The 13827-nt window shown below is 40.1% G+C and overlaps 1 protein-coding gene across 1 annotated transcript in view; it reads left to right on the top strand.

Moving 5' to 3' along the window:
* CLRN3 (clarin 3) overlaps nucleotides 1-9022 on the top strand; it is a 12031-nt gene extending 3009 nt beyond the window's left edge. The window contains exons 2-3 of the mRNA XM_087725981.1: nucleotides 6053-6232; nucleotides 8463-9022. Of these exons, the coding sequence (XP_087582107.1) occupies nucleotides 6053-6232; nucleotides 8463-8737 (455 nt within the window). The 3' untranslated portion in view covers nucleotides 8738-9022. The remainder of the gene's footprint in view (nucleotides 1-6052; nucleotides 6233-8462) is intronic.
* The last annotated feature ends 4805 nt before the right edge of the window (nucleotides 9023-13827 follow it).

Raw genomic sequence — 13827 nt, 5'->3', positions numbered from 1 at the left:
CAACATATTAAAATACACGTCACAATTTGCGAGGGGCTGGATATTTCGAAAGCCCCCCGGCCTGCTGGAGCAGCCAGGACTTAACGGCTTTGCGGAAGGCCGGGGGGGTAGTAAGGGTCCGGATCTCCATGGGGAGATTGTTCCAGATGGCTGGAGCTGCGACAGAGAAGGCTCTCTCCCGGGGAGTCGCCAGCCAACATTGGCTGGCAGATGGAATCCGGAGGAGACCTAACCTGTGAGATCGAATTGGTCTATGGGAGGTAATCGGCAGGAGGCGGTCTCTCAGGTACCCAGGTCAGATGCCATGAAGGGCTTTATAGGTAACGACCAGCGCCTTGAAGCGGATCCGGAGACTAATGGGTAGCCAGTGCAGCTCGCGGAGGATAGGTGTGACGTGGGTGTACCTGGGTGCACCCATGATCACTCGTGCGGCTGCGTTCTGGACCAGCTGGAGTCTTCGAACACTCTTCAAGGGCAGCCCCATGTATAGCGCATTACAATATTGCATTTCACTAAGCCCTCTATATAATTAGTCTGTAGAATTCAGTTAAACGCTATGTAGCAATAGCATCGCTTGGATTGTTGTTGTTTTTTTAATCTTGGAAGATGAAACTACTAGCAATTAATCAAATGTTTCCATATTTCCAGCAATCTAATAGGAGTAGCAACAGGAGAAGCAGACTATAAATATATGAGACGAGCAAACAATTACTCAAAAGTAAAAAAAAAAAGTGAATGTAGATAAAGCTAAGAGAAGTATAAAATAAATAAAAGTTTTGTGAACAATGTCATTTTTACTTTGATAATGATTTTTGAATGAATAAATGCACTACTTCAACAATTAGATTATCTAGATAACTTTATAAGGAAATTACAGACGTTTATGGAAGATAAAGTTTTTTCAGCTGTTAATCAAAGTGCCATACACTTGTCTCATGTTACTCAGAATATATTCCTGGAGCCCAGTTGCTGTTGAATAAAAGCTGAAGTTTTATCAGGCTCATCTCCAACTGGCTGATCATTTAGGGAGACTAATCGGTCTTTGACCAGTGGAAGCCCAAGTGAAATGTAAAAAAAAACATGGCAGTGATATTAAAGTCCTGCCCGTTTTGTAGATGCACGTGACAGTCATCTTAATTGTTTTTTTTTAATCTGCCTCTGGCTATCTTGTTATTTTCTTATTTTTTAATAAAATGTTTCAAATATCAAAATATATGAGAGAAACAGAAAACCTAGTTGCTGAACACGCATCAGTGTGAAAGAGCACCTGATCCTTGCAGTTTTCAGTTCTACGCAGGGCATTTTCAGAGAAAACTGTCTTTTATCAATATATATAGTGTTCTGTTGTGACTCAGCAGAAGTTTGCTGTGAGTTGAGTCGGGATGCAGGAATAACAATGCAGCTGGGGCTTGTTAGTGTGGTCTTCTGGAGATAAAAGGACTGATGGTGCCATGCCCTGGTTGCAGAAGTCAACATTCATCGTTCGTTCGTGGTTTGGTTGTGAGAGGCACTTGGATAAGTGGTTTGCTTTCTGTAACCCTGATTCAAAGAGACACTTGGAGAAGTGATTTGCTTTCCTTCTGTACACCTGGTTTGGCCGTAAGAGATCTTTGTTTTTGCATTCTGTTATCTTCTTGCCAGAGACTTTATTTATGTTTATTTTGGGCTCGCAGCCAGTCTGAGCCGAGGACTGATAAAGTTATTTCCTTTTAAATCTGTCTGACTGTCGTCTGTTAACGAGCGAAGAAGGGGGGGGTCAGAACAGTGTTCCTACTTGTGATGCTACGATGGTACAATCCATCCAAATGTACTTCGATTTTGACTGTTACTCTCCCCACCATAATGTGAGAATAACTTTAGGAAGAGGTGTCATATAATAGTCATACAAGAGATATCTCAGTCACCAAAAGGAATGGGGCTGGATAAAGCATCTTAGAAGGAACCCTTCCTAGTTCTCTGGAAAATAAAAGCAAGGGAGAGGAGGAGTGTAAGATTCTATTATTGTAATTTGCAACATAGGTAGTGCTAGTTCTCGTGGTTTTGGTTGCTCGTGGTTCTGGACTACCACAAAGAGCGGACAGCTCCTTCCACTGAGCCGAGGTGGCGCAGTGGTTAAATGCAGCACTGCAGGCTACTTCAGCTGACTGCAGTTCTGCAGTTCGGTTGTTCAAATCTCACCGGCTCAAGGTTGACTCAGCCTTCCATCCTTCCGAGGTGGGTAAAATGAGGAGCCGGATTGTTGTTGGGGGCAATATGGTGACTCTGTAAAACCGCTTAGAGAGGGCTGAAAGTCCAATGAAGCGGTATATAAGTCTAATTGCTATTGCTATTGCTATTCCTCCACTTTTCAATACATAATATATGAATACCATTCTTAAAAGCTGTGTATTAGATTAAATTAAGCTGCTTCTCCTTATTGAACGTCACAATGGAGTGGACGGCTGTGCTGAGCCTAATAAATAAGAATAATCCTTACAACAGAGCATATATTATTTTTCATATTTTGTGAGAGTATAAAGTGCATTTTATTATGTACAATTGAATATATTCTTGATGGAAACTAGCAAGATAACTAAATATGCAAAGCCCTGTAGTATGAATTATACAGAGGCTATCGCGCATCGCATTTCTTGGGCAATTTGTTGGCAAGAGTCATTTGCTTGAATATTAAAAGGTCAGTTAATTAGTAGCCTTACCACAAGTAAGGCATCTGATATTATCCTCCAGATTTCTCATGAGCCTTCCTTGACGAAACAATAAATTTGATCTCTTCTCTTACATTTTGCATTCTAAATGCAGAAACCACGACACACAATTAAACTAGCAGACACTTATTAGGCTGCCAGTTGTGATTTATGTTGTGTAATAAATGACTGTAGGCTTTCCTTGGGCTTTCCAGAAGAATCCTAGAATAAGATGCTGCACTTCATAAGTTATTCTCTCACCTCCCAATATTAAAAATGTTTTATTCTTAAATAAATCCCCAACCCATTATGTTTGAAACGTTTAGCCATACAATCAAAGGAGACTAACAATTTTGTTCAGTTTAGGCTTGATTTAAAATATGTTGCCAACATTTAGCCACTTCTAAGCAAGCATAAATATTTGACATTCTTGTAAAGAAATCAACCCCTTTTACAGACATTTATGTGTCCCCATACAGATGGCCTACTCTGAAGATGAACTTGTCATGATGTAAACATAAACAATTTAAGAAAATGCATGAGGATTTTGCTGAATTATGTTTGAATGGGTATATTTGAGCAGAAATAGTCATGCCTTCTGTTTTTATTTTAAACATGCATACAATAATATATTTTTGTCTTTTTGCTCTATTTTTTAAAACACAAGATTTTGGCAAAGAATTGTGGGATAAAATAAAATCACGTCTTTGAAATATTAAACCACTACATCAAATTATTAGTGCTGTGCCAAAATGTTCTAGATTCCTTTTGTTTGTCAGAAAACAAATGGCTTCTATTTTTTTTTCCAGAAAAGAAAAAATATACTAGTGAGATTTTAATGAGAAGAAAATGCCTTGTTCTTAAACTTACTTTGATATTATGAGATAGTTGAAACTAGGTGATATGCCTTTCATCATGCAATAATCTCTCCAGCAGATCGCAGCTTCATTGCTGTTCTATTCTACAGATAAATTCCAGGAGAAATTATTATGAGGTTAACTACTCCCATAGGATATTTTTTTTAAATCAAGAAAGAGAGAGGTTGCGTATTAGAAGAGAGATGTACAGCAGCACCTTGTACCTATAAAGTAGCTCACAAACATCAGAAAATAAAAGAATTCTAAAACAATTCTAAAAAGATAAACAAGGAGCAATTTCTACTACTACGTTCAATAAATTGGAAATGTTAAGAAATAAAATCAGATACTTTTCTCAAGGTTTTTTGACATTACAGTAAGCAATAAAAAGAGGAAGAGAAGAAGGTTCATTAGACTTCTAAGAATGATTCCAAATTTCTACAAGTCCTAATGCTATTCAGGTCCAAGAATAACAAATGCATGGCAGGGATCTAATCACATTCTCAAAGATCTCAATAGAGATTAATGAACTGAATGAATTGTACATACATTTACACGACACATGTTTTTTTTAATGTGATCAGAATCTTTATAAAATGAAGAGCCATCACTAGCATTGCATACAAAGATATATGCCTTCAATTCTGCACAAATGTGCCCTGTCCAAACAAATAAGCAGTATCCATGACTGTATGTCCATCTGCAAAATTCCAACTCTCACTCATAAACTCCCATGCACGATAGTCAGTAAATGTTTTTTTTTTATAAAGCTAGAACAGTCCTTCCTAATTTAAACAGTGTGTCAGTTTCATTTTATCTGGACAATATTCATTGGGAACAGAGAATTCAAAATGGACAGTTTGAAAGTGGCCATCATTGTCAACAATTGCTTCTTTGATTCTACATTTTTACTTTTTTAATTACCGTATTTTTTTGGAGTATAAGATGCACTGGAATATAAGACGCACCAAGGTTTTGAAGAGGCAAATTTAAAAAATAGGTAGGTAGATACAGGGAGGGAGAGAGAAATACAGTAGGTTGGTAGGGAGAGAGAGAGATAGTAGGTAGGTAGGTAGATAGAGGGAAAGAGAGAGAGAGAGAGAGAGAGAGAGAAATACAGTAGGGAGCTAGGGAGAGAGAGTAGGTAGGTAGGTAGGTAGGTAGGTAGGTAGGTAGGTAGGTAGGTAGAGGGATAGAGAGAGAGAAATACAGTAGGTAGGGAGAGAGAGTAGGTAGGTAGGTAGAGAGAGGGAGAGAGAGAAATACTATAGGTAGGTAGGGAGAGAGAGAAGGTAAGTAGGTAGGTAGATGTTTCCAGGTGTATTTATCTATTTGCTGGAGAAGGAAATCACTCACAATCTGCAGCACCTAAGACTTGTTTCTGCTGGCACAGCACTTGATCAATCTAATTCTCATCAATCACCCTAACTAAAGAGCTTTCCAAAAGGAGGAAAAAAAGTTTTTGCACTCTGCAAATCTCCCCAAAACGGCCCATTTTCCATGAAAACGGGTGGGGTTTTTTTTCTTCAAATAAAGGCATGAATAGCTTTGGGGGGCTTGCAGAGTGCTTGGGAGGGGGGCAAAAATGAGCAAAAATTGGCCCGTTTTCCGTGAAAATGGGCCCATTTTTGTCAAAAAAATTGCATGCATAGACTTATGAAGGCTTATAGAGTGCTGCTGGGGGCTGGGGGAGGCAAAAAACGACCCATTTTTTGCTCATTTCTGCCCTCCCCAGCCCCCAGGAGCACTCTGAAAGCCTCTATAAAGCTATGCACCGCCATTTTTGTGAAAGAGGCGGGGCTTCGGGAGGCAAAAAATGCTGTATTTGATGTATAAGACGCACCGAGATTTTCAGCCTCTTTTTTGAGGAAACAAGGTGCGTCTTATACTCCAAAACATACGGTACCTTTACAGAAATCAGTTCATTCATGTGAATATTCTAGAACTGGGTCTCCAACCCCCAGTCTATGGACCACCACCAGGCCTTGGCATGCCAGCCACCAGGCTGAGCAAACAAGCAAAGCCCCATGCGCACCATGTGAACAGCATGTGAAATCATGCTCCCTCCAGTCCATGGAAAAACTCTCTCCATGGAACCAGTACCTGGTCCCCAAAAGGTTGGGGGCCAATGTTGTAATGAGAGTAATATATGGCAAAAATAAATTTTAAAAAAAAATCAGAAGTCTGGTAGCTATTTTTCCACCCACCCACTGTAGGCCTCTAATGAATCGAACTGGAAACTAATGCTTTTAAATGTTTTGCTGGTCAGAAAACATGATAAGAGGTTCTTGTGAAATATATCTATATCAGTGTTTCTCAACCTTGGCAACTTGAAGATGTCTGGACTTCAAGTCCCAGAATTCCCCAGCCAGCGTTTGCTGGCTGGGGAATTCTGGGAGTTGAAGTCCGGACATCTTCAAGTTGTCAAGGTTGAGAAACACTGATCTATATTGATAGTACTTATATTATCTCTGCATCTTGTCATACTAATTATGAATAATTATGTTTCAGTTGCAGGTGCTCTAGGAAGTGATACTTCAAAGATTTTCCATGGTGTAATTATATTTCTGTTGGTTGTTACTATGCTGAGTTCCTTCCTTAGTTCGGGATTTACCTGTTACAATGCCATCAGCAACCCATACCAAACCTTTCTGGGGCCTACTGGAGTTTATACCTGGAATTCTATGTCTTGTAAGTAATACACATTTGAGCAGATATAATTTTCAAATAATTGATAATCTAATACACTTACATTGAAACACCAAACAATTGCAATTCAGAATGAAAACAAAACAGAGGCAACCATCTTGATATTTATCAATGTTCAATTAAATTCTACTAAATTCATTAACTGAGGAGTAGGAAGGGTGAGGGGGAAGAAGAGGAGAATTAGTCTTTCCTTGCTTTATGTATTTAGCAATAGCAATAGCAGTTAGACTTATATACCGCTTCATAGGGCTTTCAGCCCTCTCTAAGCGGTTTACAGAGTCAGCATATCGCCCCCACAGTCTGCGTCCTCATTTCACCCACCTCGGAAGGATGGAAGGCTGAGTCAACCTTGAGCCGGTGAGATTAGAACCGCTGAACTGCAGATAACAGTCAGCTGAAGTGGCCTGCAGTACTGCACCCTAACCACTGCGCCACCTCGGCTCATTTCTAATCTAAAATCCTTATTCTCTCTCAAATCTACTGGCAACTTTGCTATATACCAGAGGTGGGTTCCTACCGGTTCGCACCAGTTCGGTAGAACCGGTTTGTCAAATCTACTGAACCAGTTAGAAGAGGTTCCACCAGTGGACCCGTAAAGCAGGCCAAGCCTACAGAAGAGGTTCCAAAAATTTTTGAAACCCACCACTGCTATATACCGTATGTGTTTTATACATACAGTATATATGTATATATAACAAAAGGCTCCTTCCATCACTCAGATCATGGAAATGACGCAGAAGAAATGCCATTCATCAACACTGCCGATCCTATAAAGATCTGAGCCCAAAGCCCCTTAAAAGTTAAAAATCTTAGGCCATCTGATCATTGATCTTTCATCTCATGTCTATTTTGGCTCCTTGAACCAGTAAGAAAAAAAACACGATGTTTCCTTAGTTCTTAGGATAGCAGCCTAAAGAGTGAAATTGCAACAGAGAAAAACATTGCTTAGAGACAAAAAATAGAAATACACTTCCAGACAAAAACTGTTTTTATATACATCAAAAGTAGTGAAATGTTATACTGTCAAATGAACTCATTCAGTCATTTTCCTGGAGCTAAAACCCTTCAGTCTTCTATTAGACTTACATCAGATTTCCTTTGATGTACTTTGCTCTTCTTGTGATGCTGCTACTAAAATAACCCAATTTCTGATACTGAATTTGTCCCAAGAGATTCCTGCTTTTTAAAACAGGAGTGAAATAATTTGTGCAGGGGAGAAAACTGTATCATCAAATATATAAACACCCAGCAGAACCTATGCAAAATCCTACCACAACCCAGGCCTTTCAACATGAACTACAAAAACCATTGTTCAAAACCATCACAGAGAGATGGCTGGAGTGGTGCGGTGGCCTAGAGGTGGAGCTCTCGCCCCACAATCAGAGGCTGTGAGTTTGATCCTAGGTAGAGGCAGATATTTCTCTCTCTGGGCACAATGAGAATATATCTGCTGAACAAGCCTCCACATTGGTGACAGGAAGGGCATCCGGCAATTAATACACTCTGCTAGCTCAATTCAGTTGCCCAGTCTCCACCCCACAAGGGATTATGGAGTTATTAAAAGAAGATGATTATCACAGTGTGATGGCTGGGGAGGTGGGAGGGGTTATGAGAATTATCACCCGACACATGTGAGATATAGAATGCTGTTTTATAATATTTTGTATGCAAAAATATAACTCCACATGCATGACCCTTGCTATATATCTCAATCCAGTGACTTGCAGTGAGGTTTATGGCTGGTGAGGCACTGACACAGGGGTGGGTTTCAAATTTTTTTAGACTTGTGGACTTCAACTCCCAGAATTCCACAGCCAGGCATGCTCAGTTCCGATTTAAAGCGACAGCATTTGTTTTTCTCCTTTGCGAAAAAGTTTTCCTTCGTTCTTTTTCTTCTCCCTCCCCCTATTTCCTCCCTCTCTCCCTCCCCATCTCCTCCTATAGAGGGCACTTTTTAGAGGCTTTTTTAAACAGTTAAGCACTAAGCAGAGTCATCCACTGTGACTCTGGCAGCAACTAGCTCAGCCTTTTTCCTTTTACATTTTCCTTTTATTTTCATGATGACAGTGGTGAGGCTCTGCCTCCCCTGACTGCACATCCCTGTCTCAATCCATTCTGGAACCAATTGACTGACTTGGCATGTTTTACATTTAAGGAACTAAACACAACAGAGAAATGCCCAATATCAGCAATATTTCCTTTTTCCTTTTAGGTGTTTGCTGTCTGTTAAACCTAATATTGTTTGCAGTGAATGTAGAAGTCAACAAATTGTCCACTGAGCTGGCCAGCAAACATTGCACACTTTCCAGCGACTTAGAACAAAGCAATATCTCTTACGGATATTCATACTGGATCATGCTTCTTATAATTGCCCTCAATGCTACAACTGTTATCATCCTTGTTTTCTACCAACGGGCAAAGTATTCGAAGAAGAAGGAACGAGAGAGGCCTTTGGACAGTGCACCCAAGGATGGGATTTTATTTTAATGTGATTATTTCTTCTGCTTTAAGATAAACTGATCTATTTCAAGATAAAGAATGGAGTTACAGCCATGTGAGGTTCATTGGCTGACGTAGTATCATGAGGTATGAGGAAAATATAAAGGTAAAGATAATATAATGGAGACTATTAGGACTGGCATTTGAAGGGTCAAACCTTGAATTTCTATAGGTATTATTATAATTGATAAGTTTATTTCAAGAACCAGTTTGGTGTAGTGGTTAAAGCATCAGCACAGAAACGGTTCACCGACAAATGCGCGCTCAACAAAAGCACGCCAATGAAACTGCGGAGACAAAAACGTGAGTTTGAAAGTGCACCAACGAATGAGCGCAGAAGCGCGCCGACAACAGCGCACCAACAAAAGCACGCTCTAACCCTAACCCTAAACCTAACCCTAAACCTAATCCTAATCCTAAACCTAAACCTAATCCTAATCCTAATCCTAATCCTAACCCTAACCCTAACCCTAACCCTAATCCTAACCCTAACCCTAACCCTAACCCTAAACCTAACCCTAAACCTAACCCTAAACCTAATCCTAAACCTAATCCTAATCCTAATCCTAATCCTAATCCTAATCCTAAACCTAAACCTAAACCTAACCCTTACCTTAACCCTGGTCGCGCTTCTGTTGGTGCTCTTTTGTCTGCACGCCTTTGTGGGTGTGCTGTCGACGTTGCGGTTTTATCGCCACAGTTTTGTCGGTGCGCTGTTGTCAGGCGCGCATTTGTCAGGTCATGCACAGAAACAGGGAGACCACGAGCCTTAGTCCTGTTTTAGGCATGAAGACAGCTGGTTGACTTTAAGCCAGTCACTTTCCCTCAGCCCTAGGAAGGAGGCAAAGGCGAACCATTTCTGAAAAATATTGGCAAAAAACTATAGAAATTAACACTATTTGGTGACTTGAAGGCACCGAATAAGAATTTTAATTCAGCTTTCATGCAAAATTGTACAATAAGGGTACAATAAGGATTTACACAAATATGTGATTAAAATCAAATGCAGTGCATAGTTTAATCCGTCTGCTGTAGAACTCTGCCATATTTAGAATTCATTGCACTTTAAATAATACTCCCACTTATTAGAGACATTCTTCAGCTCTACATTTCTATTCTGTTTTGCTTTGTCAATTTTAATTTGACCTAACTTGGACCCAGTTCAAGGTAAAAGGTGAAAATGTCTTTCAGGGCACCAGTATCTAGTATCTCTGCTGATGAGCAAGAAGAATCAAACAGCTGTAAATTCTTCATTCATATAACAGAATTAAAAGTTATGTCAGGAGGAGCAGAACATTTTGAGCACTTGAGTGGAACCGCATTTGAAAGAAATTTGGGAAACTAGGTTCCTTTATTTTAAAGAAATAACATGCTGTTTTGTTTTACTATTTGATCAAATCAGATGAGGTCTACAAGTAACAGCTCTGACTTTGTGAATAAACCCAGTGACAGAGCAAAGTTTCCACCTCTTCTCTATTTATATTAACTTACAATGGCACCGTTTTTATCTTTCCTTCATTAACACTAATACATTCCCAAGTGAGTCATCAGGAGCTCAAGGCCTGAATGAACCAAATGGCAACAGAAAAGGAAACAGATCACTATAAATACAGTTCTATCTAAGCTATTGTTTTCTTCTTGCTAGTTGCCTTTGTGTCTCTTGTCTGAGCTCCAAATATGATTGAGTAGTTTGGTTTTAGGTTTTTTTTTGGGGGGGGTGGGCAATAGTTTTTAACTCTATCTGCTGTTATATTCCAGAACTATGAATGTTCTATCCAAGAACACTGAGATGTAGCACTTATTAGAGCAGATGAGATGTAGTACTTATATACAGCCGAGGTGGTGCAGTGGTTAGAGTGCAGCACTGCAGGCTACTTCAGCTGACTGCAGTTCTGCAGTTTGGCTGTTCAAATCTCACCGGCTCAGGGGTTGACTCAGCCTTCCATCCTTCCGAGGTAGGTAAAATGAGGACCCAGATTGTTGGGGCAATATGCTGACTCTGTAAACCGCTTAGAGAGGGCTGAAAGCCCTATGAAGCGGTATATAAGTCTAACTGCTATTGCTATTGCTAGATCAAGACAGCTAATTCACAACATAAAGTAAAAGTCTCTCTTCTTTTATACTCTGAATCAAGGTCTTATCTACCATAACACTGTAAAGACCCAGAAGGAAGAGAAAAAAATAGAACACAGGACTATCTATTTCAGAGTAGGTTGGATGCATCACGTTCTGGCTGCCCCCACGTCCTTAGCGAAGGGGGGAAAGTCCTGATACATCACGTGATGCCGCCATGATGACATGAGTTTGAGCCCTGATCTATATGGAAATAGGCTGGTGCTTTAAGTAGCACGACTCCAGAAATCAGAGTCAGTGGGTGCTGAGCAGTGTTGGGTTTCAAAAATTGTTCGAACCTACTCTGTGGGTGTGGCCTCCTTTGTGGGAGTGGCTTGCCGCCCATGTGACCAGATGGGAGTGGCTTGCCACCCATGTTACCGGATATGAAGATGCCAATGACACTTGTCAGAACCACCTTAAATTACCTCACACACAGCACTGGCATGCATAAGAATAGGATGTAAACTTGTTTTTTAAAAGGCATCTTTGGTTTGCGTTAAAACAACTTCAACACACGCAATGTTCTGATTGCACCACAAACGCAGTAGTCATCCTTACCTTTCACAGAGGCACTGAGTTTTATAAATATGAGCATGATAGTGTAGAATAATCATATCCAAGGACCAGTAGTGGGTTTCAAAAATTTTTTGGAACCTCTTCTGTAGGTGTGGCCTGCTTTCCGGGTCCACTGGTGGAACCTCTTCTAACCGGTTCGGTAGATTTGATGAACCGGTTCTACCGAATAGGTGCGAACTGGTAGGAACCCACCTCTGGTGCTGAGTATCTGGAGAAGAAGACTGGGAGTTTTCTCTGTTTAGTGACTAAACAGAGTGCAGTACAGTGCTGGAATTTGCTGTGATAGCCACATCTTGCATGCTTTATATTTTGTTTCGAGTCCACATCTTACCCCAAAACTGGAGGTGTTTGGCCTTGTCTTTGGCCTCTACTAATACAGATTGGACTAGAATAAGACTATTACTTTGACTGAATTGTATTGCTGCTATTAGTTCTCAAATTTTAACTCTACTGGACTCTAGCAGTCTAGAGCCAAGGTGGCGCAGTGGTTAAATGCAGCACTGCAGGCTACTGCTAGATCAGCAGTTCAGCGGTTCAAATCTCACCGGCTCAGGGTTGACTCAGCCTTCCATCCTTCCGAGGTGGGTAAAATGAGGACCCAGATTGTTGGGGGCGATATGCTGACTCTCTGTAAACCGCTTAGAGAGGCCTGAAAGCCCTATGAAGCGGTATATAAGTCTACTGCTATTGCTATTGCTATAACTGTTCCTTCTCATTGTTTCTGAACATTGTGGGTAAAAATACTTCAAAACTGCAACACAAATCTAAATTGAACACAGGTATCAATCTTAATTTGCTTGCTTTCAATATGAAACGTGACAAAAGGCTACAGCAGGGAAAAATATATGTAATACGTGGCCTAATTTAATATGGCCAACCTAATTTCAAAAATCCTTTGCAAGTGAGCTATAATGATCTCAAGCAAATTCAGTGTGTCTTTTCCCCAGTATCTTGTTCTATGAATTGGTTAAGAGAGTTTAAAGAAGTGAGAGAACAGATAGCACTATCTCTTTTGGGCACTGACAACCCTTGTTTTAATCTTATTCACCATTTGCTTGCAACATGATTCCCAACAGATGATCTTTGTATTCTACTACATAAAAATGGCATAGAGCACATCAGTTACCCTCAACAAGCATTGTATTCAGGGTAGGCAAGTTATTATGGAGCAAAGCCAAATGATTAGGAACTGAACCAGTGGTGGGTTTCAAAAATTGTTGGAACCTACTCTGTGGGTGTGGCCTCCTTTGTGGGAGTGGCTTGCCACCCATGTGACCAGATGGGAGTGGCTTGCTGTCCATGTCACCGGATGGGAGTGGCTTGCCGCCCATGTCACCGGATATGAAATTATGAATTAGTACTTAGGTCGGTCCAAGTAGCTATTCAGAAGTTAGTGGTTAGAAGCAATCGTAAAGCAAGATATGGAATTAAAACCAGAAATGTTTTGTTGGCTATTTGAAAGGGAGTATAATATATATTTAATTTTACACATGTTAGCAGCTGCTGGAATTGTGTTTGCACAACAGTGGAAAAACAGAGATATGTAAATGAATAAATATTACAATATGCAGGAATAAATAGATTGACAATTAAAATCAAGAGGGCTTTGAATACTTTTTCACGTGGGATTGGTTTTAGCAATTGTCAACTAACGGAAACAGAAATTAGAAATCCAAAAGTATGAAAGAAAACACCAATTATGTAAGGAAAGTTCCCTAAAATGTATAAGGAAATATTACTAGATTAACTGACCCAGTGGTGGGTTTCAAAAATTGTTGGAACCTACTCTGTGGGTGTGGCCTCCTTTGTGGGAGTTATTAATACGTAGATAACTGCGGGACATTACACACTCACCAATGGTGTGTTTCAAAATTTTTTGGAAGCTCTTCTGTAGGTGTGGCCTGCTTTCCGGGTCCACTGGTGGAACCTCTTCTAACCGGTTCGGTAGATTTGACGAACCGGTTCTACCGAATAGGTGCGAACTGGTAGGAACCCACCTCCGAACTGACCTCAGTTCTCCATTTCCTTTCATGAAACTCTGAGTGCAAATTTCATAGTAGAATCTATCCACAAAATATTATCAGCTGATCCTAAGAGAGAAAAAAAAATTCTGCATGTACAGCACCCAATGTGATCATTTTCTGATCCTGGAATAATTAGCTATCACAGAAACAGTCATGCAAGAAAAAAGAACATTCTTTAATTATGGCCTTAACCTAATTGCTTTTGAGGGTCATTTCCCTCAGATCTAAGTTCCATCAAACATGTCCTTTAGGGGCTGATTTCCACTAAACTCAACTGTAAAATGGTATCAACTGAAAGCTGACACGTATCTCTGCTTCTCTTCAGAAATCATCAGGTTTCTCTGCATGCCATTTTATATCGAA

Source organism: Thamnophis sirtalis, unplaced genomic scaffold, assembly GCF_051295495.1.
Source record: "Thamnophis sirtalis isolate CommonGarterSnake01/CBP01778 unplaced genomic scaffold, rThaSir2_p1.2 scaffold_11, whole genome shotgun sequence".
In the NCBI taxonomy this organism is placed as follows: domain Eukaryota; kingdom Metazoa; phylum Chordata; class Lepidosauria; order Squamata; family Natricidae; genus Thamnophis; species Thamnophis sirtalis.
This window is presented reverse-complemented; position numbering and strand designations above follow the sequence as displayed.